A 27,712-nucleotide genomic window follows, 5' to 3' on the forward strand; every position below is an offset into this window, starting at 1 on the left:
GGGATCTCTGTATCACGTGGTGGACTTGTGAGGTAGCTAGGCAGTACTGGGGGGCAATAATAAGAGTAATGAGTGAGATTTTACAATTTCAAGTTAATAAGAACCCAGAACTCCTGCTACTGAACTTGGGAATGGAAGATATTCCAGCACAACACAGGACATTGCTATTTTACATGACAGCAGCAGCTAGACTCTTATATGCGCAGAAATGGAAAGTACAAGAAGTGCCAACTATTGAGGACTGGATTTACAAATTGCTGTACATGGCGGAGATGGATAAAATGACAAGAAAATTGAAAGACCTTGACCTGGGACAGTTTAACACGGACTGGGAGAGGCTGAAACGATATCTGGTGAAAAAATGGGAGGTGGGAGGACTGTGGCAGTTTGATAATTACTGAAATATAACAAAAGGAGAGGGGAGTGACTATACCGGGGGGAGAGAGTAAAGTGGAAAAAATTCTAAGCAATTATTTTATTTGATTAGTATGAATAGTTGGGTATCAATAGTGTTACTATTATAAGGATTATAAGGATAGAATTTAATTAATTTTTTTTAAGTAAGCAGATAACTGTACAATGGAGAATTAATATACATTAGCATACATAATATAGGTCTAATTGATAGACCTTTGTTGAATGTGTACATGAATTGTTTGTTGTGTAGTTTTACAATGGAGAAATTAGTTAATCAAAAAGGACAAGACATGTAAAAGAAAGTAAAGAGTAACACATAGAGTACAAGTCAAGTTGATTGATTTATAATAAATGTATGCAATGTTTATAGAAGTATGTGAAGTTATGCATAAAGAGGGACAAATTGTTTGTCCCATTTTGAAGTACTTAGAAAGAGTAAGATAGAGTACAGAATACCAAAATGATTATTATTACTATTATTGAAAAAGATAAGTTAAGATTGTTATACTTTTACCCATTTGGGAAGGAAATTAGAGATAGCACTATGTTACTATAGAAAAGCTTAGAAGAGTTTGAAAGTATATTATAATAAGTACAATAAGTTTGAAATGAGTAGAGGGAGAATAGACAAGGGGTTGGAAAACTGTTGGAAGTCTACAAAAGGGGGGGGGGAAAGGGAGGGGGTTAGAATTGGAAAATTTAAGGGAATGTGATTGTAATAAATTTTATATGTGTCTAATCCAATAAAATTTTTTATAAAAAAACAAAAACAAAGTAAAACTTCCAAATAACATGAATTGGCTGGCAGGTGTAGAAGTTTACTAGGCACAGAGATGAGGGCGCCCTGATTCCACTGCAGAATTTTCTAAAATCTTAAGAGAACTAATTCAACACGACAAAAGTCAAAGGAGATCTTGCCTAGAGTTGATGCCTATTAAAGTACTGCTTGCTGGTCTTCTTGCTGTGATTCAAATAATTAAGAGTTGGTGTGGTAAGATCAGTGCGTTGAACCCTTTAGCCATAAGTCAGAATCATCTTTATGGCAAATGTGAGCTGAAGGTGGGGGTTATAAAAGCTGAGGTGGTATCTGAATGGGATCCATGGATTCACAGCTCACCACTACCTTATGCCACTTCCCAGTTTGAATCAGGTTTACCAGGGCTTCTATCCTTTTGGATTGTTTCATTTATAGAGAATAATACTGTAATCTGGGGTCTTGTCCTGCAGCTACCAGCACTTTAACCTAAGGGGGATGTCAGACTGCTGTTATCTCACGACTGAAGACCATTTAGATGTACATTTTCCATGTCAAAAGTTGCAGGGCAATGTTAAATATACAGTGATTGGTAGCTGATACACAAATGCATGCTGACCTTTAAGAGCCTCTAAATCTAAAATCAGGCTGGGAATGTCTGAGGTTGTCTTGTGAGCTGATAGTATGGGTGGGGCTATCTCGGTGTCCATGACTGTCAGGCAGATCCAGTTCCAGCCAATATTGACGGCTTCTCCACCTACATCAAATAAATGTTATAGTGGAGAAAGGGGATTCCACCTGTGCACGCTCCTCCTGTTCTGTGCTAAGACGTTGAATTGATCTCTACAAATCTTATTTTAGGCGGATGAGACTTCTGTCACGCCCACCATTTAAAATTAAAGCGCTGTGTATTTCTTTCCCTCTCCCTCCAGTTTCTTCCGTTATGCTCTGCAGTGTCTACATTCTGATCTGGCGCCATCATGACACTTTGCGTAAAGTAAGAGACATACGTAGAAGGCGTTATTAAAACTGCGAGAGCCTCTAAACAGCTACTCAATCCACCAGCTCAGCCGCCGTAGCCCAGGACACTCGGAACCACTTCAATCTCTTCCCGTTATATAGTTCGTCGTAGATAGCCGCCCCGAGGGAGGCGGGATCAATTTCGCCCTTTTTGACCAATAACAGAAGCCGGCGTTCCCTCCTTTGGAAAGACCAACTAGACAAGAGGGTGGGCCTGCGGCATTCTCCGAGACAATGTGTACAGATGAAGGGTCCGCCGTCCAGCCTCTCGTTAATGATTGATAAGTAGTGGGGTCCAATGACCTCTTAAGAAACTCATACTGGGAATCATCATTTGCTAGGAGGACTTGACTGACATCCGTAATTTTCTACAGGTTCATAAGAGCATGTTTGATAGATTTCCGCGGTGCCTAATAAACTGCCGAGGCTTTAGGCCTGGCGGCCAATACAGCGTCAGAGGGGAGGAATTAACGGCCGCGGCCACCAATAGCTGACGGGCTGGTGAGCGAGCGCGGCCAACAGTGTCGGGAGGCGGGGTTTGTCGGGTACCGTTGCCGTCTGGCGCAGGAGGTAACGGGTGAGAGGAGCGGGGCTGTCGTGCGCCTTCGACGCTGTCGCCATCATGAGCTATTCAGGTGAGTCTCCTGCAAAGCAATAAGGTCCTCTCAAGAGGCGAGGAGCGGCCGCGCTCCCGCCGGGGGTGGGGGTGGGGACGAAAGGCAGGGATCGGTGTGGGGCGGGGATATGGGGGGGGAGGTATCGCCGAGCCCCCCCGGCCCCGCTGTCGCCACCCCCCGCGGCTCTGGGCTGAGGGCCCGGCCAGTGTCATCTCCTCGTGGCTCCGGGTCCTATGAAGGCAAAGGGGAGGGCCTTCGGTCGACGGATCCGAGTTCTCTGCCCTGCCTTCCAGCTGCTCCTTACGCCCGACCCCCGCCAGTTGAGTTCCAGATCGAGGGGGCGAATAAGGCTATAGTTGCTGTTCTGCATTCACCACAGCGGGAGGGAGCGGGGAGGGTCTGTCGGTGTACCTGCCGTCTGCACACGCGCACCGCTGGTTTGGGCGATGAGGGATTCTGATAGGAGTGGGTGTGGGAAGCTGGCGCAGAAGCCCCTTTCCTGGGCCAGATCGACCGTAGCTTCTCTTTGAAATAACTGGCATGGTCACGTTTCACTCCTGCCCCGCTGTTCTGCTTGGGATCTACCAAAGGAGTGTTGCCATTTTGTGTGTTTGTGTATGCGCGTGTGTCGGGGGGTGGGGAGGGGGGAAGCAATGGAGGGTATGTCCTCTTGCTCAGGGTTGGTTCTCTGAAGCGTATATTTGAAGCTTGTTCGGCTAAGATTTTAGAGTGTAGTGGAGTCCATGACCCTTCTGTTCTCTTAAGATACTCGGGTTCGGGATGCCTAGCGTGTTGCCGTTTATTGCTGCATTTATTGAGCCAGTTTCTTTATTGTTGTAAGGGCTATTGTCAGGCTACTGATATTGGCGCGTTAAGGAGTCCAGTGTGCTGTGCCCTAAAGCATGAAAAAAGCATGAGCCCAGAGAGATCCTTGACGGATGATTGCTTAGTCTACCTGAAAATTTCAAAGAAAGCAGTTTGATTTTTGGTTAACTGCAGAAATGACACACATTCTTTTAGAGTAGCAGTCCTGCATGCCTGTCATTCAGTGCATGTGCACTGCAAAATGTGACCCATTTTCTTAATCTGTTCATGCTTTGGCTCTGAATGTTTGAGAAACTGGGATATGAGAAGTATATTGTGGTTTTGACCCATTATTATCAGCATTCTAAAAAAATTTTTTTTTGCAGTGGCAATATTGTGTCTTAATTTGATGGCTGCTTAGAAAACAATGACTTCTGCTAGATTCCAGATGGATTAAACTGATTAAATGGCAAATAACTCTATTTAGTGAGTCCATTGGTGCACTTAATTTGAATCAACTCTTGCCAGATCTCAACCCTTAAGAGCATTTTTTAAGATTGGGAGTCCAAATGTGTGTTGTAATATGGAGAGTGCCTCTGAGCATCAACAGAATAGTATTGAATAACTACAATAATCTGGTATATCTGGGATTAAGGAGCAGAGTATAAAAAATGTGACTTTTAAATAGGCTTGAAACTGACACTGTTAAATCTAGCAGTTAAACTCAATGGCCCTGTGAAAAGAAATCGAGTGTCCACGATTTATTTTGAATTTGACTACATGATAAAGAATATAGGAAATTTCTTATTTTGTCAACTGAAATATTTTTCATTTTGCACAGCAACTGCTGAAACAGTTTCAGTCCTTTTTAATCTAGGCTCTCTGCAAGATCTACAGCTCAGATATCTCAAGAACCGTATGAGTTACTTGGCAGAGTACTATAAATTAGGGCTCAGCAAATCCCAGGAGCCAGGTCACAATGGTACCTAGAAATTTCATTGTGGTGTAAAATATTTTTAGTTGTAGATTTTATTGTTCAGCCATCTGTCAATCTGCAAAGTACAAAGTTTACTTATTACCTAATCGCTTCACATCAGAATATAGTTTGTTATATAGAATAAAAATGCACATGCATAAAGCTTCTATAATTCTTTGTTTATAATGTTAATTTTACACTATTCAGCGATGTACCAGTTACTTTATTATGGCTCCAATATTTAGTAAAATGGAGCTTTTTAAAGCAAGAATGAAATGATGAGAAATTGGGGAGAAGTTAAATTAGGGATTGAGGATAGCTTTTTGTTTTGATGACTACCAAGATTACAACATATTTTATTCATTTATTTTAAGATCCTGTTAGCTAGTAGCAGCTGAATAACATCTCGCAGTGTGAACATACATATATAAAGCCTGGATGTGCCTAGAGATAAGAACACTTTGATAAGAGCTGAATGGCACCGGGCAAATAGCTCTTGTCCTTTGGTTCTTAGCTTGAGGACTGCACCATTGAACTGAGCAGAAAATTGTTTAGTGTAGCGAGACAGTCTGATTAGCACCCAGAAATCTTCTACTCCCTTTTCCTGTTTGTTTCTCTTATATTTTTTTATTTCATTGTTAAGCTATTTTGAGCCCCCATTGGAGAAAAAAATTGAGATACAAATTTATAAATAAAATATATGCAACACTTTTGTCATAGCATTAATAAAATTGTGAAAAACTGTGAAGCGTTTAGGATTAAGTTTTGTGATAGCAATAATAAAAATGGTAATTAAAGTACAAAACCATAAAGTCTAAAGTGAGGCTGCTTTCTAAATTTGGGGGCAAGCTCCTAGTGCCAAAAAAATAGTGGCCTGGTATAAATATATTAAATCTTGTTGGAAAGGCTTTTCAGTTTTATACTAGTTGCATTACTTAGGATTGTCATTTGTATTATTAAACAAGGACGAGCTCAGCCAATGCCTAGGAGCCTCTGCCGTGCTTGCAGGCCTTCTGGTAATATGTAGTTGGTTATTGTAGGGCAGGGGTGGGGAATGTCTGGCCCGCAGGCCATATACAGCCCATGAAGTCATTTGGACTGGCCCACCGAGAGCGGCGGAGCTGCAGGCAACCCCCCTGCACCCCTCCCCCCAACTCCCACTTACCCACTTGGCGGGGAAGCACGCTCCTTGGGGCGCCCCCTCCCGGGGGGAGCACACTCCCACACCGCAAGAGCAGGTGTGCTGCCTCCTGTTCCCAGTGCCACCTGCTATTGCTGCCACTGCTGCCAAGAGCAACCTGAAGCGCTGGTGAAAGTGGCCTGTGCCGCTGCAGCAAGAGCAAGTGGCGGCGGTGGCGACAGCAGGGGGGTTCTGGCACTGGTGACAGAGCTGCCGCTGCCACTCCCACAAGCGGGCTGCAGCGGTGGCAGCAGGGAGAGAGGGGACACAAGCACCCTTTCTCCCGCGTGTGTGACGTCGCTCCCAGAAGTGACGCGTGATGACGTCGTTTCTGGGAGCAATGTCACACACATGGAAGAAAGGGCCCTCCCTGCGCAGGACAACATAAAGCTGGCCCTTTGCAGGAAAAAGGTTCCTCACCCCTGTTGTAGGGTCTGGAGAAGTAGGCTGATGAGATGGAACACTGGTTTGTTCTCCTTCTGAGGCAGAGGACATTTTGATGGATGATTCCCTCCCTCTAGTCAGGGAGGCAGGAACAAGATTTCTACTTCCTCTCTTCCTAGTCGGAGTCACACTTTCTTTCAGTTTCATTCCTGCTTCAACAGGGAGAGCAGCTTCATCCGTGCGCTGCCTTGCCTTTCAACTGTTTTTCTTCCTCTCCTTCGCTTCTACTTTCCAGAACCTGATCCTTGCCTTATTTACTCCTTTCTACTCTACCTCCTTGCTATTCTCTTTCTCCCTGCGCGCCTGCTAGAAGGCTTGCAGGGGAAGCTTTCTCCTTCCTTCCTTTGACTGTGGCGGCCATTTCATGGCAAGACAGAATCATGGACCAGCCGAACATGCTCTTCCATCACAATAGGATTCCTCTCTGAAGGAGAGTTGGAAGCCCCCCTCACCGCTGCTTCCTGGCAACAACCCCAGAGACAATGGGGCAAACTGTGAGGAAGCCGCAGCTGCAGTCACTCATATGAAGAGACCAGAAGCGCAAAAGGCAGTATTCCTCCCTGCGCAAAGGAAATGTGGCAGCCATTTCTGGCCTTGCAAATGAGCACAACATTGCCAACCAGCTGGGAGGTGGCTATGGAGTGGATTTGTCCACATCCTTAAGCCAGGCTAATGGTGTAAGACCCAGGGCAGGGCAGCCAAGCCGGTCTGAGATTCAACAATCATTTGTGCCTCCAGAGCCCATGGCGAACGAAGGAGGGCTACTTGTGAGTAATGCAATGGACCCTCGAAGGACTAAGGACCTTGTCGGGTCCTTAGTCCTTCAAGTTGTGTCATCTCCTTGTTCCATCTGTCAAGAAATATGAAAACTACAACATAAATATCTACAATCAAACAGCAACTATTTGCACATTTCAGCGTGGACTTGGTTGGCAATCCCCTGTTGAACTTTCAGCACTTTGTGGGAGCCAATCCTACTCCCATTATTGGTCGGACTTTGTGTCTTATAGTCACTGTAAATTGGTGTGAATTAAGTATAAAATTGTAAAAATATTTATTGTCTTATATGCACTGCGACACTTTAAGAATATTTCACATAATATAATTTTGAAGAGAGTCTTTAATGGTATATGTTGTTTGTTCCCTTAGACGTGGTTATCCACCCAGGTTCTTGCAGTTTACTTCTAAGGGTGTTCTCCTTTTCTTACAACAGACCAGGAGGCAGCTGCAGAGTGGTTTCCCACATCTAAAGCAATCAATAGGCGCAGGACCCAGCGAGAGCACCAAATAGCAATGGCCCCAGGGTCCAGTGCTGGTGGTGGTCTACTTGTGAGTAATGCAGTTGGGTCAGGCACTGCAATGCTATCCCCAGGTTTCCTAAACTTGATTACATAAACCGAGACTGCCAATTTTTGTCAGAGTGCTGAGGGAAGAGACAGGCCTCCCTCTAGTCCTTCCTCTAGGCCTCCTACCCTGCAAACAGGGAACTGTGGAAGGGGCCATTTCATACAAAGGGAATCCTAGCAGGCCCTCTGAGGCAGCTAGAAAGGAAACCTATACCAGAAAATGAAAGGGAAACTGAAACTTAGGCAGATAGTGAAGTTTTTTCTCCTTGTTGGTTCCATATATGCCTACATGCCCTTTTTTTCCCCTCCAGGGAATGGGGCCTGCTCTCCCCAGGGTTCTCAGTCTCTTAATCAGCACAGAGTAACTTTATTCTGTAAGAAACAAAGAAAAGAGCACAAGGCCTAGCAGGCCTTCAGCCAGCTCATGTAGACATGAGTAAACCCTGGGATGGAGTGGAACTGCTCCAGTTTTTAGTACCCTGAGACCAACAAAAAACATGAAACGGACTCCACAGCATTACAATTGCCTATGCTGAGAGTTCTTGCTGCAATTGTGTTCATCCTGTCTCTGGAATCTTTCCTGTATGACACCATTTTTAACAAGAGACAGTTTGGTGTAGTGGCTGGAGTGTTGGGCTGGGATCTGGGAGATCCAGATGCTCATGCCATTCTCCCTGGGAGACCTGCCTGTTGCCTTGGGCCTGTTGCGTTCTCTAGGCCTGACTAGCCTTGTGGGTTTGTTGTGTGGCTAGAATGGAAAGATATGAAATGCTGGATACACCTTGTAGCCCCCACTGGGGCCGAAAGCTGGGGTTTAGATAAACACAACCATCTTTCTACTCAGAAAGGGTGCCCAGGGGCAAGAAGCCCTTGATGAACAAACTTTCATTGAATTGGCTACTGGCAGGGCTTCTGCTGTAACTCTTAGCAAATATATTCTTTGTTCCAGTGGTCATTATTATTGCTGTTGAGGATCTACAGATTAAATTGCACCTCATCTCTATTCCACTCTCTGAAGACAGGAAATGCTATAAACTGTTAGTCTATGTGAGAACCAAAATTCTCCGTTGCAATTTTTCCTTTACACTACTGATGAACAGGTCATTATGACCGCTCTGCCATCCCCTTGAAGGGAGTATGAAACGTGTTTAAGTAACCCTATCCTAGGGCATAAAAGGTATGGGCCTAAGTGTTATGAATTGAGGCCGTTGATCATCTCTAATAGTAGATCGCATCCTTGTAGGAAAAATAAAAGCCCAGTGGCTCCCTAAGAACTAACGTTTATTTGCTATGTTTTTTTGTGAGTTCAGTTTACTTTTTCAGATATCTGTGTGTTTCATAGTGACTTGCTGTGACTTCACAGAGACTCTGAATTCTTCAGTCCAAATAGACAGCGCTCTTGTTACAGGTAAGTGCATCCCTCCTTTCTCATGCCTCCACTCCCCCAGAAGAAGGGGAAAAGGAGTGTACACCATATTCTTCACAGTGTCAAAAAGAACGGAGATTGGAGGGTGATACTAGTCTTAAATATTCAACAAGTTCATAAAACTTAGGTATCTCAGTTTGGAGACAATGAGATCCATCACAGAATCCCTACTAATGGAGGGTCCAAAGCTCAGTGGCAGATCACCTGCCTTGCATATAGAAGGTCTCAGGTTCAGCCCCTGGTGTCAGTTGTTCATGGATCTCAGGGCCAACCTACACCAAAAGAGTACCTTACTGTACTAGATCTAATGGAAGCATATCTCCTCATTCCGATCTTGTCCAGGCACCGAAGACTCCTCCATTTCTGTGCAATGGGGCTCCAGCTACAGTTCAGAGTACTTCCATTTGGCCTCTCTAGGGCACCAAGGGCCTTCATAAAGAATTTGATCAACCCAGTGTAAAGTTAAGGGAGGAAAAGCATTCATCTACACACTTACCTGGAGGACTTGCTGATCAGGTTAAGCTCTGCATGCCTATAAGCTTACAGTTCCTGATCAATTTACAGAGAAGTTCTTTATAATCCAGAGAGTGACTAGAACATCTGGAAGCCCTATTAGAACGACACACAATTGTTTGTTTCTAATTGAAGCAGTTGCAAAGAAGAGAAAGGAAATGTCACAAGGGATCATCAAGGTCAGGTATTTATTAATGACATTTGCAAAACTGATGGGTCTACCGATTTCGAGTTTCGACGCCATCCAGTGAGGTCAACTACATACAAGACTTACAGACTTCTGAGACCCTTCCAACTACAAATTATGAACAAGAAAGGTCTTTCCATTCAGTTCCCCCTTACAATAAAAATAAATAAAATAATACATTTTTTTTAAAAGCCTCGTATGCGGTGGTCAGCTATGACAGGCCTCCTGCAAGGGAAGTAACACTGCATTCCAGTAATGGAACAGGTTCCACGGACACCAGTCTGTCCGGAAGTGGAGCAGCACTAGAAGATCCACCAGTGCAAGGTCGATAGTCCAGCAGTGAGATGAGACCCTTTGTCAACCTACTGGACTTTTGGGCAATTTATCTAGCCCTACTACACTTCAGACCACAAATACTAGATTAACATGTTCTAATCCAAACAGACAGCATGTCGACCAATTAAGTGGACAGATTTCACCAGGTGCTTCCATCCCGAGGCCAAAGTAACCGATGCATTGACATCACAGTGGCCATGCATTCTGCTGTTTGCCTTCCAACCGCTCTGATTCTCCTGAAGCTAATCAGGAAGATAAGACAACAAAAACAAACAAACAAAAAAGCAGAAATCATATTGGTAGCACCCTACTGGCCTCAGCTCCCACAGCTCTCTGCTCTTCAACAGCTGTCAACACTTCCACCACTGACTTCTCCAATATCTCTCGATATGCTCCAGTGATGCCAGGTTCCACATCCACACCTGGAATAGCTACATCTAACTGCATGGAGAGTGAGCGAAACTCTCTCGGCTAGGTTATTCTCAAGAAGTAACCAACATGCTACTGGCCTCTAGGAGACAGTTCACTAACAGGATATATAATCCATCATAAAAAGCCTTCACAGGAGATGCAATAGAAAAAGAGGTTAATGTCATGAAACCCAAAACAAGATCCATTCTGTACTTCCTACACATGGCTCATGCAAGCGGTCTCAGAGCCTCAGTCTTAAGATGTCAGGTCACAGTCTTAACAATGGTACTGCCACAGTACTAGGGTCCGAGTCTGTCCAGATGCCTCACATATGTAGCTCCCTCAAGTGTGATACTCTGAAGGATCTGCCACAGGTTCACCAATTTCTGACTTGGAAATTGCATACAGTTCTGTCTGCTGTTATCAGACACCCCTTTGAGAGCCTGTCAAGGAAATTCCTCTTAAGTGACTGAGGATTTTGTTCCTTAATGCAGTTACATCTGCAAGAAGGGTATCGGAACTGGGTGCCCTGTTAGCTTGAGCTATGTATCTTACACAAGGACAAAGTGATCCTGAGAACAGATCTTACCTTCATACCAAAAATGATCTCTGCCACAGATTACTGGAATTATGTCTATCAGTTGATCAAATACTTTTCATCCCAAGGAAGAAATGTGGCATACTTTGGACATAACACTTATTCTAAAAGCACTTCTTTATAGAACAGAGCAAATCTGGAAAACAGCTTCCTTATTTATCTCTGTATCCTCACCGTATAAAGGAATGAGGATGTTTAAATCTGCCATTATCAGTAACCTCAAGGCATGCATCATCGAAGCATACAAAATTCAAAAACTAGACATACCAGCTAGGATTACTACGCGCTCAATATGAAGTGTTGCACCAACGCAGCATTTGCCAGACATGCTATAGTTAAGAGATTTGCAAGGCAGCTACTTGGTCGTCTGTATCTACCTTTGTTAAACACTATCAGCTGAACACTTACGACTCAGCTGATGCAGCGTTTGGCAGAAGAGTATTACAACATATTTTATGACCAGATGACAATGACCCACCGAGAAAATAGAGACACTGCTCTGGGAGGTCCCATCATGATCTCCTCCTCCTCAGAGGGAGAACAAACCATTGAATACTCACCGTGAAGGGTCCTTCTCCTCTGAGGAAAGGAGGACATCTTGCCCCTCCCAAAGTCATTGTCTTTCACTCTCTTCTGCCTGACAGATTTACTTCCTGTCCTTAACATGTTTGTTCTCACCTTTCTCCTTGTTACTCAATTCTAGAGTGTCGTATTCATAATTATGAAACTATAAACTGCTTTCGGAGTTGCCAAAACTGAAAGAAAGGGTGACTCCCTCTAGGAAGACAGGAAGTCGAAAATTTGTTCTTGCCTCCCTGACTAGAGGGTGGGAATCACCCATCAAGATGTCCTCCTTTCCTCAGAGGAGAAGGACCCTTCACGGTGAGTATCCAATGGTCTGTTCTGTTACTGTTGTCCTTTAAGGCCAGTGCAGACCATTGTTTTGGAGATAAGGTTGCATAAACACTTGCGTCTTGTGTAGTAATTCTCTGTTGGCCCTCCATTGTGGTTCAGTGATTTGCCACTTTTGGTAACCCTGATGAACAGTTTCCTAAACAATCAAGTTTAGTATTGTCTTTAACCAGGGATAGCAACGATTGCACACTCTGCTGGATCAGAGTCGAGATAGAAATTACAGTATGAGAGGGAAAGAACAGGGACCAAGTAGACTGCTCCTGTGCTATGCAGGGTAGTTGTGTATTATGACTGCACTGACCTACAATGATTGTTCAATATCTAATATTCTGTTGCAAGAATTAATGAAGACTTACTGTGGTGCTATATGAACTCTTTTGAGTCTCGGTCAGAGTAGTACTGTACAGAGACTTTACTGGTTGTGGCACTTAACGCTATTAAGATGGAATCGTATCATCATGCAGCTTATTTCTATCTGTATAGAACTCTCCAGCGTGTAGGCAGGTGCGTATCTGAATGGGATATATATTTCTGTCTGAACCTCACTTTCATTGGACCAAAAGAAAGTTTGGTTTGTATGTGTGTTGTCAAGTTGAGAGCTTGCATGTACATGGATTGCAGGTATGTGATTAGATGGTTAATAAAGGTTTATAATAAAGGTTAAAGGTTTATAATATAGTCCATTGTTTTAACGAAGAATGCTCTGGTATGTCTCCCAGCCTTTGTTGCTGCTGGTGCACATGGAGTAAGAGTGAGCTGTGTTTCTGTGCTTGCTCAGAAAACATTTTTCTTGATGGGAATTTAAGCCCTGCCGTGTAAGTTTCAGCGGTTGTCAGATTTTTCTGCAAACTTGGGAGTTCTTCCAAGTTTACAGAATCATCTGTTTGCTTTGTAGCCATGTGGTGCCTCTTCTCAGATTTAAGAATCCACAAATCGAGGCCACACTATATCTGAGTGTATATTTTCACGTGTGAATGTTTTTTAAAAATCTATTTATGGTTTTAATTTTATAAATTAATTTTAATGTGTTTTAAAATGTTGTAATCTGCCCTGAGCCCTTCGTGGGGAGGGTGGAATAGAAATCCAAAGAAAATAAATACATTGGCTGTTAGTATATAAAATTGTGGGGAGGTGGTGGTTCGGAGATTAAGAGTACAGTTGAGACAAAGCAGCTATGAAACAGTTTCAGACAATTTTTTATTGACGTGTTGGTATTTTTTAAAAGGGATGAGAGGAAAAATGAGTCTGGCTAGTAGGATGTTGGGTGACCTAATAATTATGTGCCAAATTTGCTTTAAGAACCCAGAGTACTTTTGGATTCCTTAATATCCTTTGTCTAAAATCTTCATATGCTCCTACTTTTTCAGGAGATACTAGTACAAAACAAAAGGGATCCTGCAACAGTAGAATTATGGTTGTTGATCACCCTAGTCAGACTGGAATAATTGAATTGTATAGATTTCTCTTGATTGGGCTTGAAGAGGAGAGAGGGGTCAAAAGGGACAGAAGTAAAGATGATACCGTTTTTTCTTTCCCACTGTCTGGACCCACCTCAGATAGTGATAACGTGCAGATTGGGAGCTGGTTACCCCTAACCTGTTTTAAGTGTGGGGGAGGGGAGTTGAACACTTGCCACCCTTGCAGTTTTGGGGCTGGATCTGAGTCCTTTTTACTACACAGTAGAGGAGGTTTCTGATCTGGAGAAAGGATGGGGAATTTCTGCTTTTGGGGCTGAATCTGAGAGATTCGGAAAGCATGGCAATAGATACCTTGCTGCTTTTGGAAGCTCTTTGTAGAGATCCCAGCTTTTCCTACCCATCTCTTAAATTGGAAGAATCTTATCTCCTCTCCCTTTCCTTAGTCAGGCAGCCTTCTGCCTAATTCACTAATCCTAGTCAAGGAATAGTGTATGTGCCTAAATTCAAAGCTGAGCTACCTTATCTTTCTTGATTCTAGGGCAATTTTGCCCAATTTTAAGTGGTAAAAAGTGAAGCAGGTATTTCTCTGCTTGCCTGGGTGTTATCCCTGGTATACATACAACTCATTTTTTTCTTGGGCATTGCTGTTTTGCACTGTTTACATGATTGGCATAGGAGGCATGCGCTTTGAGGGTATGATGCTGTGACCTTTCTTGTGAGAAGATGGACCTTGCCACTGCTATTGACTCCTGACTTCCAGGCAATGCTCAGAGTAACATTGTGAACCATGGTAATTAAGAGGGAGCTAAAAGCATCATGAAAATGTTGCTGGTTAGCAAAAACTTGTTTTTCCTTTAATTAAATTTTAAGGTTATTTTTAGACTTACTCAGAGGATGTTCATGGGGGGATCTGCTTAAATTGTACCTTTGAATGAAAATATATATATATATATATATATGCTATACATAGAACAGCTATGTAATAATTGGGTGTATCTTTCCTCTAGGTTATGGAAACTGGAACTCTGGCACAAACAGAGGCAAGTACAATGGTGCATGTATAATGTTAATTATAACTTAGCTAGTGAGAAAGTAATGCTTAAATCCCACAGTTCAGGAACTTCTTTTGTGTTCCTTACCAGTGAATGTCTGCTTTTGTCAGTGGTACAAACCTTTATTTATGGTCATTGCTAAAACCAAGTTTATTGTGCCAATGCCTGCTGCTATAAATAAAGCTGTGCAAAATAGTTGCCTATGGTTCACCTTCAATAATATGATTGTTTAATTTAGATAGCAGCATTTAATCTCTTTCCATGTCTCCTGTGCTGTCTATCAGATGACAGCGGCAAGGCACTGTAATACTAACAGACCAATCCTGTGTGTGGCTGTTCAGTAGCATCCCACTAGTTTTGATGAAACTTAAAAGAAAGCATCTGCAGGACTGCAAACAAATTCTGCTTGCACTCTGCTTGTAGAGTTATACATACGGTAATAAAGCACCATGCACTCTATGGATCACTGTTGGCATGCATTCAGACTTGTCATCTTGTAATTATGCTGTGATCCAGTTAGATCATACTTGACTGTCTCCCAGAGAAGTACAGGATCAAAAACAAGTAGTTAGTCATGTGGAAGGCATGTAGGTGATCCAGGTCTGCATTTATTTGGAGATGGTTATATTTTGCGGTTCAGATTAGATGGACCCTTGGAATATTTTGCAATTCAGTGATTAGAGTTTTTATCTTGCATGCTTTTAAAATATTACTAATTGTGATGAATTTGCCCCTCCTCACTATGGGCCGCTTCAGATGCAAAACCGTAGTTTACTTAAACTGGGACTAATTTGTAAAACCAATATTTGACCCACAGAAAATCCTGGCTTCATTGTTTTTAATGAACAAGTGCCCTTGCGTATAGTGGTCATCATGTTAAACTTAAATATATTGGCCTGTGTCCAGCCATGCAGTTTCAGAGACTTAAGGGTGCTTCTGTTGGCTTAAGAGCCCTGTCAGTCTCTTCTGAGTTCCCCTTCCTACTACAGCCAACTGACCCTCCCTGACTTCTTTTTATAGCAGAGCCTCGGGAACAGCAAAGGGGGCAAAGTGGGAGGTTTGCAGTAGAAGAGTGGGAATAAACAGAAAGTGGAGCCTAAGAAAACTTAAATTCCTTTAACTCTTCAGAACTGCATGGTTGTTTACAGGCCAGTATCTTGTGTTCTATTCTGCTCGTATATATGATCCTAGACTATGTACCAGAGTCCATTTGAGATGATTTTCTTGGGAGCTTGCAGTTACCTATTTACATACTAAAAAGCTGAATAGGCAGAGTGTAGGCAATGCTGATTGCCTCTCCTGGAATATTTCTGAAGAGAAGTGAACTACCAGCCCTCTGAGCTTCATTTTCCAAATGCCTGACAATGTCATTACATGAGGCAATGTGTGCTGCCAGCTTGGGCATTTCTGACTTGGGCAGACCTGAAGGTAATGCTGTGATTAATAAACCTGTGGCCTTGTCTTAACACTGGAACCCAATTGCACGGTGGCAGAGAGATGTGATTGGGAAGAGGTGGTTGAAAGCAGGTGCTCTGTTAGTACAACCTTTTTTCTGTGTGACGGCAGTGATGTCAGTTGTTGGGGGAAATATTCCTTAAATGTTAGTGAAAGAAGGCTAATATACTGTTTATAAGAACTAGGTGTTGTCCATGCTTCATTTCTTACATTAGCCTATCTAACATGATTTGCAGCAGACAACCTTGACAACTACAAACAATGTTTACCCATGTGATGTGGAAATTTTTCCACAGAAAAATATAACAGCTTAATATTTTCCATCCCACATCACTGTGTGGAGGTAAAAGTAAGGGTTGGATTTGGCATGTAGAAAAGTCAGTTGGTGGAATGTAGTAATTTAAAAGATTGGGTTTTAGATTAAGAAGTTTAAATTTCACCTCAGTCATGACCTTGCTTGTTAATGACCTTTAGGCAAGTCACCCTCATCTAAGCTTCAGCTGTCCATCTCCAATGCAAAGATGATAATACTGGCCTACATCACAGAAGGTTTTCAAAGGGTTACAATAAGATAATTACACTTTAAAGCACTGTACAAATTTATTTTTTATTATTATTAGCACTTACTCCTTAAATTTGGCAGGAAGTATAGAAATGTCTGTTCTAAGCCTGTGGTATTACTACTATATCTGAGAGATGCTATTTATCTTGTATTAGGTGCTTATATATGGCAATCTTTACTTGCTGGAAAACTCAATGGCTGCTTCTTATTTCAGGTTATGAAGACTATAGTTATGGATATGGATACAGTCAGGATAACTCTGGCAATTATGGGTATGGTATGGCCACTTCAAACTCTTGGGAAATGCCTAGTTCAGATACAGACATGAACCTTAACGCTTCTACTGGTACCAGTGCTGATGATGTAATAGCAAAATTTAACCAGCGCTTAGATATGGTGTCTCATCTAGAAACTGACATGATGCAAGGAGGACATTATGGCTCAGGTGGAGACAGGTGAGTGTAGAAATGAAGGTGAAAAAGGTTCAGTAATAGTCATAGATTAGGCTAGTCTGTTTCTGAAGGGTGGGCTGATGAAATATTGTGCTGTTGCCTTTGAGCTGCTCCTCTTGCTCTCTAACTTTGTTCTTTGCTTCATATCCATTCTCTTGCTTACAAGGAAGCTGTTGGAAAAATAGAATTAGCTAAGTTGTATTTTTCCCATTTTTGGCTTGAGCTTTGAAAATAAGGTGCTTAGTTATGCTTTGGAGTGAGAAAAGCTTGTTAATGCTCTAATAGCTGATAGGTGAGTTTTAATATAATGCTGCAAAATAAGAATGTGCTGTAGTAAATTTCTGTAACTATAGGAGCTTGATTCAGTGAGTGCAGTTGCAGTACTATTAGCTGGCCAATATAATTTTCTCTGGATTTTGCTGTAAACTATCAGGATGAAAAATGGGGATTTTTAAGAATCTTTTTAGCCATTTATTGATGTGCACGTGTATATCTATAATACTGTTTAGTTAAACTGTTGCTCATATGTAGGAAAGTATAGGTTTTCATTGGAGTAGTATAGAAACATTGCTGGAAAAAATTAGAAGAAACATAGTGTTAAAGTTGATTACTTAATTTTGCATACTTTAGTAGTACTTCAGTGGCTAAATTATACATACTGTTCTGCATTGTTTTCTTGTTATATTGGCATTGTTTATATATGAGTTTCTTTGAGCAGTTTTAAAGACCACTATCACAGGGTATTTAATGCATTTTTTATTGAAAACAACTTCTTGGTTATTAGTTGCCTGTAACTGTTGTCACAGATTCATTCCATTAGATAATTTTCATAACAAGTAGAAGACAGAGTAGACTATAGAACACTTACGGTATTACTTTGCATTGAATCTCTTTCTGGTGGTGTACTTCCTTTGCATTTATTCAAATAGCATCTCTTGTCTTGGGAAAGGAATTGTTGCAAATAGTTGAGCCACATTATGATGAAATGATACTTTTGCTTTTTGGTCTTTAGTTCTCATATGCTAGAGGCGTTTTTAAGCATAAAGATTAAGGTACTCTAAATAATTGGAAGGTGCAGAACCAGGTTAAAAGGCATGCCACTGTGCACACTTTGAAGTCAGAGGGCTTTACATCTGAGAGAAGGTGCCTAGGATTGGGTTGTGACCTTACTGTTCTCCCATTTTTCAGTTCTGTATACTGGGTGGATATTGGGTAACTCAGCATTGTTCACCTTAACATGAATTAAATGTAGTGAGTTCAAGTGAGCATTGAAGATGGAAAGTTGCAGGATGCTGCAATGAGTTACTCAGAAAACATTGCAGGAGGCTCACTGCAGCAGTGAAGGCTCAGCTGCAACAATGGAATACATGGAATTATTTAGCTTGCCCTGATGCTTTTTCAGAGTGACACTTTCTGTTCTTAGTTAGTTTTTTAAAGTCTCCTCCTCAGCCATTGTTTCCTTTCAATGTCCTTGCTTGTAGATTTTTGATATAAAGCATAACTGTTGATTTATGTACTTGTGTCCAGTGCTGGTTTATTACATGCAGCCTGACTTTTGTTCTGTTAGGGAAGTCAAAACAGCAAGCAATTGGGAATAATGTGCACTTTGGCCTTGACTGCTGTCATCTGTGCATATTAATCAGCATACAAGCTCTGTTGCAATTGTTTTTAAGTGACAGTGTGCAGAATTTACAACGTTAAACACCTCTGTAGCTTTTGGAATAATCTCATGAAATTATGGTGGTTCAGAATTCCCATTTATAGAAAAATACTAGTGTGCCTAGCCATTATAGTGGGCTTAGGAGATGTGATTAAGTCTACTCATGCAGTGTTTTTTCTGCACTGTGATAATCAGGCAAAATGTCATGTATGAAGCACCTCTTAATGTATAGCTAATTATCTCTGCTTTTTTTCCCCTAAAGCACTTTCTCTGCTTCAACTCAGAATAGCTGAATAGGTGGGAGCTGACCATGAGCAGTTGTACCCAGGAATTTCAGCTTTCTAGCAGAGTTGACCCCTGAAGGGACTGGTGTGTGTGACCCAGTAACAGGCAAAACTAAAAATTAGTCATAACTGAAGGCATATTTGTGTTGCTCTGATCCAAGTGCTTTGCTTTTTCTGTGATTTATACAATTTCTGTGTGGCCCTTTCATTAATGGCCTTATCCCAGTAATGTATTTCACAGGGGAGAGGCTTACGTTGAGTTAAAACACTGAGCTTTGTTTTGACGTAAATGAAACTAGAACAGTTCTGGGGTGGTTTGTGTTTGGTTTCAGTTTTTTAAAAATATAACTTTTCTTTTGCCATTTCTTGGCAGACTCTTTAACATGGTGCTTTATATGCTACTGACTAGATTCCTTGCTTGCTGTGCAACTCTTGCAGGTATGATACATATGAGTCCTACGACTCAAGGCCTTCACTGAACGACCGTGATCTGTACAGATCCGGCTACGATTACAGTGAGGCTGAACATGACACCGACAATGCCTATGAAGGCCACTATGACAACTCCTATGGGAACCGCAGGGACCAGTACCACAACAGAGCACGTGACAACTTTGGCCATCGGGGTCAAAACTGGCCCAGAGACGGGCGAAATAACAGATCCATGGCAGCTCCATATTCTGGGCGCATGGGTGGACAATGGAATGACCCCCCAGCACCAATGGGAGGGCGGGGCCATGGCCCCAATAGGCCCCCATCCCTTTTCTCCCACAAACTTTTCCCTGAATACAATATGTTCCAGGGAATGCGAGGTTTCTCTGGCAACATGCGCTTTGGAGGAGGCGGCATGAAACAACGCATGAGGAGAAACTGGAAAATGTGGGATGCAGATTTTAAAGTAAGTACCTATGCAGTCTTCTCCCACCTGTTTTCTACAAGTTCTAAAGGGCATCGCCTAGCAAGCAATACTGCCTAGGGTCAAGTGCAAAGGTGTCTGCATTGTGATTTAGATTGCCTTATTATAACAGCTGTTTTTCTTCTCTGCCTATCCCACTTGCTTGGTACTTGAATGTTATCTTGGACAGTTGTTCTAGGACAGGGGCCTCCTACAGCTAGCTCATCAACTCCTGGTGGATCACCAGCTGCTGCAGAGTAGCTTGTGCATCCTGTAGAAGACCCAGGAAAGACTGCAGAAAGCTCTGCTCTAAGTTTAAATTTTTTGTAGAAAAGCTGTTAGCTTCATTTCTGTTGCTCTTCTAGTCCATGCTCTGTTTTTAGGACAGAACAAAACTTGCTAGAGAGCAAGGGAGGAGTAGGCTGGGATATTCTTCATTACTCAGAAGTAGCTCTTATTAAAGAAAAGTTTGACAACTGCTGTTCTAGGAATATCATACTGTATTCAGTATGTAGCCTTACAGTACAATCCTATGCTGCATTACTCCAGTCTAAGTCAGTTGATACTGATGGGCTTAGACTGGAGTAACTCTTCATAGGATTACTCTGTTAGTTTAACTTCTGAATCTTACAGTAATAGCTAGAGAGTGTGATCTAGGATTAATTCTGTTTGAAATCTGTTGTCCTAAGATTTGGCCCATGTGGAATGTACTTGGTGAAGCATGTTTTATTGTACATAGAGTACTCAAAATAAGGTTGAATGTGATTTGGTTGGTGGTAAGGCAGTTGTTAGAGTGTGCACATGGATGAAAATACTTTTGTCTTTCAACCCATAGAAAAAAAGAATAAAGACTGAGCCGGCGTCTAATAAACGGAAACAAGCTAACAGTTCTGATGAGCCTGACAGCAAAGCTGCAAAAACCGATGGCTCTGACAATTCAGACTCTGATAATGGTAAGAGTCTATCAGTAAAACCTGCCTAGACAGAGATAGGACCTTTTGTATCTAAGCCTTTTCACTTTGACTACATCTTACATTTGTTAGTGTTAAAACAATATTGTTCACTAAACTTTTCTGTCATTGTATTGTATCTTTCAGAGGAGGGACCTGAAGGAGAAGCTGCTGAGAAAGGTTCTAAAGCTGTGAGTCTGAATTTCTTACTGTACAGTTTTACAGTTAACTAGCAGAACTCATGTGAGTAGGCTACAGAAGAATGTTCAGAAGTCAGGGCTGGCAAGCTACTGATTTTCTCACCCCGTATCTGAGATAATAGCTCCTGGGGGTTGGGGCAGCAACTTAAAATTAAATACATTGCATGTTACTACTGCTCTCACTGAATTTGGGTCCTTTTTTACATTTAGGTTAAAAAAAGATGGAATACTTACCCCAAATTTCAAGTAGTATAAATCATGCTATCACCATATTGAGTGTGTTGTTCTATACATGGGTGCCAAATGGGTCCAACCAAGCAGTCCCAGCATACATGTTCTGCGTCATCTGTGTTTGACTAATGAGGTCATAGGGCTTGCTCAGTATAGAAGAGAATAATAATTTTCCCATCTGAACAAAATCCTACTGTTTATCCAAACGTTTAGTAACCGTTCACAGGTCGTAACTGTGTTTTTAAAAAGTTTCTTAGCACTGTAAATCATGAGGTTAGAATTCTGCAGCTTTAAAGATTAATTTTTTATACTTCATTGACATAGAAAAGCTCATATTACTGATAGTTGAAAGATAAGAGATTACAAGGCAATTTATATTTCTGCATCTACTAAGTGGCATTTTTGTATGAGTATTTTCTGTTTCTGGGGCTCATATAAGATCATCTTGGTAGTTAGCAACACTTCTGATCACCTGATGAGAAACTAATTTCCACATGTTCTTTGACCTTTGCTGAAAATAATTGCAGTATTATGCTTCAGTATCTTTAATTGCATTTTAGGAAGGAGAGGGAGAAGGTGGTGAAGATGAAGAAAGAAAAGGAGATTCTGAGAAAGGCAAGCCTAAATGAGCATGTATAAGGGAACTCTTAATGATGACAGTTTTCTCAGGTGCAGTTGAAATAATAACATGTGTCCATAGATGGCTCTAGTATGCAAGATTACAGGAGCCAAGATTCTCGTGTTATATGTTGTTTAGGGACTGACCTAACAAGTTTTCCTATAAACTTGTAGCTTATATTGTTGAATTTAACTCTGATGTAATAGGTCTGTGAGATAAGAGTTGGCAGCTTAATTATTTCTGGAGAATAGAACATTGAACTTACAGTGAAGGCGCCTTCTCAAGGGTGAGGGAGACACTCTGATGCTCTCGGGTTCCTCCCACAATCCCTGGAGGCAGGAAATTGATTGCACATTCCATCTCCCGGGGAAGAGAAGTCTGCTCTTCAGTCTGGAGTCTGATGCTCATCAGTCTGCAGCCGAAAACGATCCATAATGCGTGCCAAACAGACAAACAAGGTCTACAGAGCCCTCTAAGAACAAACTATTCAGGCAAAGGTAAACTGTAAGAACAGAGAAAAAACAATAAACATTGGGGCTGCAGTCAGTCACCCTTTAAGAGTAAATTGTTGAAAAGAGACCCTCCAGCTAGGGTGGGTCCAAAGTGTTCTTGCCCTTGAGAAGAAGGAACCATCATGATTAGTCCGATGTATTATCCTCTCTTGAGAGCTGGAGGATACTCTGATGCACTTGGATGTTAAAAGCTCATCTGATTCAAGGAGGGAAGGCGTGCTTAACAATCACAAAGATGTCAGACTAAACTGTTTGCTTTAGGACTCTGCATTAATGCTGCCTCAGCTCTTGCATTAAGAGTCCATCATGACAAATGTTGACACCGGGGCCCAGGTAGCAGCCTTGCATATATCTGAAGTGGATGTATTTGTGTTGAACGCTGCTGACATGGAGGCACTTCTTGTTGAATGAACCGTGATCCCCTCTGCAGCTTGAAGGCCCTGGGATTCATATGCCAGAGAGATGCAATCCTTTAGTCACCTGTTCAGTATATTCTTAGAAACCCTTTTTCCCTTGACTGTTGGATGAAAAGCCCTAAAAGAGAAATCAGACTTTCTAAATGGCTTACTCCTGATATAAAAATGAAGTGCTCTACAAAGGTCTCGTGAGTGTCAGTTCTCTCTAAAATGAGAAGATTTTGCGCAGAAGGATGGCAAATATTTATTCTGTGAGGAGTGAAAAGTGTGCAGATCTTGACTATGAAGTTGGGATCTGTGCACACCACACCATGTCCTTGTGGAAGATACATAAACCTTTTCTGATGAAAAGAGCACTCACCTTGCTCATGTAACTGCTACCAGGAAAAGTTCCTTCAGAGTAAAGAACTTCAGGGAAACTTCCCACAGAGGCTCAAATGGAGGATTAGTCAGAGCCTGAAGTACAACATAAAGTCTTCAAGAAGGAAACGTGCACAGTTAGAGGCTGAGGCATTGCACCTTCCTTCAGAAGTCTCTTTACTGCTGTGTGCCTGGAAAGTGACACACCACTGATGGAATTACAGAGCTCAAGGCAGCAAAAAAGAGCATTGGTTCTTAGACTTTGAGAAACCCCATCCTGTAGGAAAGACAGTATCTGAGGAACATCTAAGGTGCCTGGTTGCAAGTGTTTCCTCTTGCACCATCTGACAAAGTCCTTCCAAGAATTGTGAATTTTGGAAGTTGAACTTCCCTTGGTTGCCATCATAGTGTGGACAGCCTCATCAGAGAAACTCTGTGCAGTCAGTGGTTGTTACTTAATCTCCTGCCTGTCAGACGAAGCCAGGGTGGGTCTGGATGAGAGATGGGGTCCTGAGTTAGCATGCTGGTGGATGCTGGAAGTTCCCATGGAGGTTGAAGTGATGACTTCATCAGGCTGGAAATCTGTGTCTCCTGGGCCAATATGGGGCCGGGCAAATCAACTCTTCCTTCTCCTATTTCAGAACCTTTGAAATCAAAGGTATTGGGAGGGGGCATGTAGAAGACTCGATGGTCATGGGGACATCAGAGCATTCTCTTGCTCTACTTGTTGACACTGATGCATCAAGAAGACCCTGGGTGTCTTGGCATTGACTAGGGAGGCAAAGAGGTCCACACAAGCTAGGTGATAGTTATCAATCAGGGACTGAAATGTTTCCTGGCTGAGGGACCACTCTTCCTGATTCTGTCTGGAGCAGTTGAGCCAAATTGCTTGAACATTTGCTATGGTACTTAGGATTCTGCCCTGAGAAAAGCTAGATGCCGTTCTGCCCAGGACATAAGGGTAGTTGTTCCCTGCTGTAGCTTCCTGCTGTTGGTGCCTTCCTGACGATTCACATGTGATTTGGCACTGGGGTTGTCTGTATCCCTATGTTTGAGACATACGGTTTTGGAAATGAAGAAGTGCCAGACAAATTGCACTCAGTTCTAAAAGATAGATGCTAAGAGCAGCTTCTTGGTGGGGCCAAGTCCCCTGTACATGACCCAGTGTGCGGTGGGCTCCCTGCCCTAACAGTCTTGCATCTTCTGTGATTGGGAAGCCTGTGCTCACTTGAAAGGGTTTCCCACAAGTGTTTCTTAGTCACCCACCAAAGGAGGTCCATCCTGAGATAGTGACTAATGTTGACTCTGATGTGTTTTCTGAGAGCTAATATGGCAACAGTGTCCACTGAAGTACCTGAGAATGTGCCCAGGCCTGAGGGACTGTCTTGATTGCTGCAATCTTGTAACCTAGCAGATGTACTAGGAACGTCAAGTCCATTGACTTAGCAGAGGAAATTTGTTTCACAGCCTGGAGAATATTCTCTGCTCTGTCTAGGAGAAGAAAGAGTTGTCCCTGCATTGAATCTGTCACTGCCCCCAGTTGCACAATAACTTGGACCACAGTCAGTTTGCTCGTCTGGAAGTTGATTAGAAAACCATGATTGGAAAGGCACTGAATAGTGTTCTGAATATGCCTGACTGCCTGATCTTGGGAGGGTGACTTTATAAGCAGAGCATCAAGATACATATTGGTATGAATTCCTTGGCGATGCAGGCTTGCCACAAGGGAGATTATCAGCTTTATGAATATCTGGGAGGCTGATGCCAACCTGAATGAAACGGCCCTGACTGGAAGTGTTTTTGACCAAAGTGAACCTCAGGAACTATCTGTACCGAGGAATTTTGGGCATATGAAGATATGCCTCGGGCAAATCTATGAAGGCCTCCCCGATGGTCTTCAGGGTCCCCATTTTGAACTGTCTGTACATCATGAACCTGCTCAGGAATTTGAGATCTATGATAGCCCTGCAATCCTGTTCTTTTGGGGGACTGTGGAGGAAAAAAAATAGAATAGATGCCTAAGAACTTTGAGATGATGACACATCATTCTTTATTTATTTATTTAAAACTTTTATTCCACCCTCCCTGAGAGCAGGCACAGTGTGGATTACATCAGATAAAAGCATTTCATGGTGGCAATCTCCAGTAGGTGTCTCTGTTGTAGACATCTGTTGTGATGTGGGGTGACAGATTCTCTTGAATAGCCATAAGTTATGGTTTCCTTTATTTTTTGGTGGATAACTGATAACTTCTAGGCTTAATGGAATTTTTGAAGCTGTCATTCCGCAGAAGCTAACCTGCCATCACTTCTGTCGTTGGTGTCATTTTCCTCCCTTCGCAGAGGCAGGCACTTGGTCTGAGTTGTTGTATTGATTTGTGGCTTTGAAGTTTTGCCTGGATTTGAACCATTTCTGTCATTTGGAGTTTAGTCTAAATCATGGAAGCATTCTGTTGGAGAAAAAGAATTTAGAACCATAAATCTCCTGCCATCTGTCTTCCCTTTTATAGGTGAATGGCATTATCTTCTTGTCTTTGGTCTCAATTAAGGTGTCCTATAGGCTGTCTGCAAATAATTTACCACCTGGGAAAGGCCAGGATGCCACATGAGACTTAGAAAGGGAGTCTGCATTCCTGGACTTGAGCCAAAGATGTCTTCTGATTACCGCTGTGGACGCCATTTCTCTTCCTGAGAACTTAATTGTGTTGAGGCTTGCATTTGACATGAAGACTGCCACCCACTCCAACTTCTGCATGTAACTGATTAGGTGCTGATTTAAATCTGGTTATTCCTGGGACAGTTTTCTGAGCCACATGTATGAGGCTCTTGCCATCAGAGAAGCGGCAGCAGAAACTTTAATGGAAAAGGCAGCGTAAGCCCTGCAGTGAGCTGTGTTGCTTTTTTGATCATTAGGGTCTTTAAGTATGGCCTCTCCCTCCTTTGGAATAGTCATCACTGCTGCCAAACTAGATGGAGGAGCATCCACCACCAGGACCTTCAGTAAACTGGCTACCTGATAGGAGGAAAAGTACATTATTTTAGCCTGTACAGAATGCAAGCGGGTTTTGGTAGGATATGCAAGTTCCTCTTTAATCTCAGTTTTAAAAAAGGATGGAAAGGGAAAGTAGGATTTTAAATGCTGTTTGTAGCAAAGAAAGGAGCTGCTCATGAGAAAAAAAGGCAGTGAGGCGGCTTGCTCTGTTGAGGGACTTCCTCATCAGACAGCTGGCATCTATCTTTATCTAAATCTGCATCAGGACCATCAGACTCTAAGAGGGAATCCCTGTCATCTGATTTGAATAAGTGCTCCTAATGGGAAGAGAGCGTTTACAAGCTACCTTGGTGGAGCAGGAAGAGCCCAGACTTTTTCTCTGTGAAATGTCTCTGAAGTGGCTAGTTTCTTTGAATGAGTTAGGGGTGAGGTGAATGAGAGGTCTCACTTTACCCTCTCCTTGAGAGTAAAGAGGTTCTTTTTCTCTTCAGTAACTGGTTGGAGACAAACTGTTATAGTCAGTCCTGAAAGGCTGGTGGGCCAACAAAGAGCTCCCCACCCTGGCTTCCTGCATGATAGGGAGCTTCTATTGACTCACAGTTTGGCTCCTGAAAGCTATGTAGAACAGGGTTGATAGGCTGATATCAACTGTGCTGGCTGGTCAGTAGGAGGTGCAGTTTTGGGGCCAAAAAAGAGAACTCGTACGCTGAGAACTTTGTACTCTGAGCCGGATGTGTCACGATCAACGGCTCTCTCCAGGAACTCTGCTGCAGTGGGATGTCTAGGCCAGCGGGATTGCAGAGTCCTCCTACTCTGCTGCCTGGGGATACCTTTCCCCAGCTCCCCCTTAGAGGAGGCCCCATGGTTAGAGGTCTCAGCTGCCAGTCCAGGCAAGGGCATTCCACATCTGAAGCAGCAAGTAAGAAAAGGTAGCCTCAGGGAAGATGAAAGATGGAAGGACAAGCAAATGGTTTCTTTTTAAAAAGAAGGGAAGGGCACACTATGGCACACAAGTGGGAAAGAAAAAGGTGAACCAAAGAGCTCCCAGCAGGAGAACCTCAGGAACTCTCTAAATCCATTTCTGTTGCAGGTAGAGGCAGGAAAATGGTGGCGGGCTCCTCCTCCCCCTGGAGACAATCAGTGTAATCAGTTTCCTGCCTCCAGGTATTGTTGGAAAAGGAACCCAAGCATATCAGAATGTCCTTCTCCCCCTTGAGAGAGAAATGACCATTCTAGCTATTATTAGACATTTTATTCTTTCTTTGATGGAATGAGTGCTGGCTGCTTTGAGTTATCAGTTCTTTGTACCAGTGGGGCAATCTTTATCTCTAGCAGGTGTGGTAACATCACTTTCAGCCCATGGAACTATTCTACGTTACCAGTTCTTAGAAGCAGAACATGGGCCAATGGATTATACTGCATATATATTGTCGAAGGCTTTCATGGCCGGAGAACGATGGTTGTTGTGGATTTTCCGGGCTGTATCGCCATGGTCTTGGCATTGTAGTTCCTGACGTTTCGCCAGCAGCTGTGACTGGCATCTTCAGAGGTGTAGCACCGAAAGACAGCGATTTCACAGTTTGACACTGAGAGATCTTTGTCTTTCGGTGCTACGCCTCTGAAGATGCCAGTCACAGCTGCTGGCGAAACGTCAGGAACTACAATGCCAAGACCACGGCGATACAGCCCGGAAAATCCACAACAACCATACT

General features: G+C 42.6%; 1 protein-coding gene across 4 annotated transcripts in view; it reads left to right on the top strand.

The window, feature by feature from the left end:
* The first annotated feature begins 2,722 nt into the window (after positions 1-2,722).
* Positions 2,723-27,712, top strand: part of LOC129328537 (A-kinase anchor protein 8-like) — a 32,281-nt gene continuing 7,291 nt past the window's right edge. For 2 of the 4 annotated variants that reach the window (XM_054977660.1, XM_054977661.1), the window contains exons 1-7: positions 2,723-2,826; positions 14,370-14,402; positions 16,646-16,886; positions 19,266-19,725; positions 20,558-20,675; positions 20,820-20,863; positions 21,664-21,718. In XM_054977660.1, coding sequence (XP_054833635.1) covers positions 2,814-2,826; positions 14,370-14,402; positions 16,646-16,886; positions 19,266-19,725; positions 20,558-20,675; positions 20,820-20,863; positions 21,664-21,718 — 964 coding nt within the window. In that variant the 5' untranslated portion in view covers positions 2,723-2,813. The remainder of the gene's footprint in view (positions 2,827-14,369; positions 14,403-16,645; positions 16,887-19,265; positions 19,726-20,557; positions 20,676-20,819; positions 20,864-21,663; positions 21,719-27,712) is intronic. The other 2 variants (XM_054977662.1, XM_054977663.1) reach the window with 1 other exon arrangement.

This window comes from Eublepharis macularius, chromosome 4 (genome assembly GCF_028583425.1).
Source record: "Eublepharis macularius isolate TG4126 chromosome 4, MPM_Emac_v1.0, whole genome shotgun sequence".
NCBI classification, from domain to species: domain Eukaryota; kingdom Metazoa; phylum Chordata; class Lepidosauria; order Squamata; family Eublepharidae; genus Eublepharis; species Eublepharis macularius.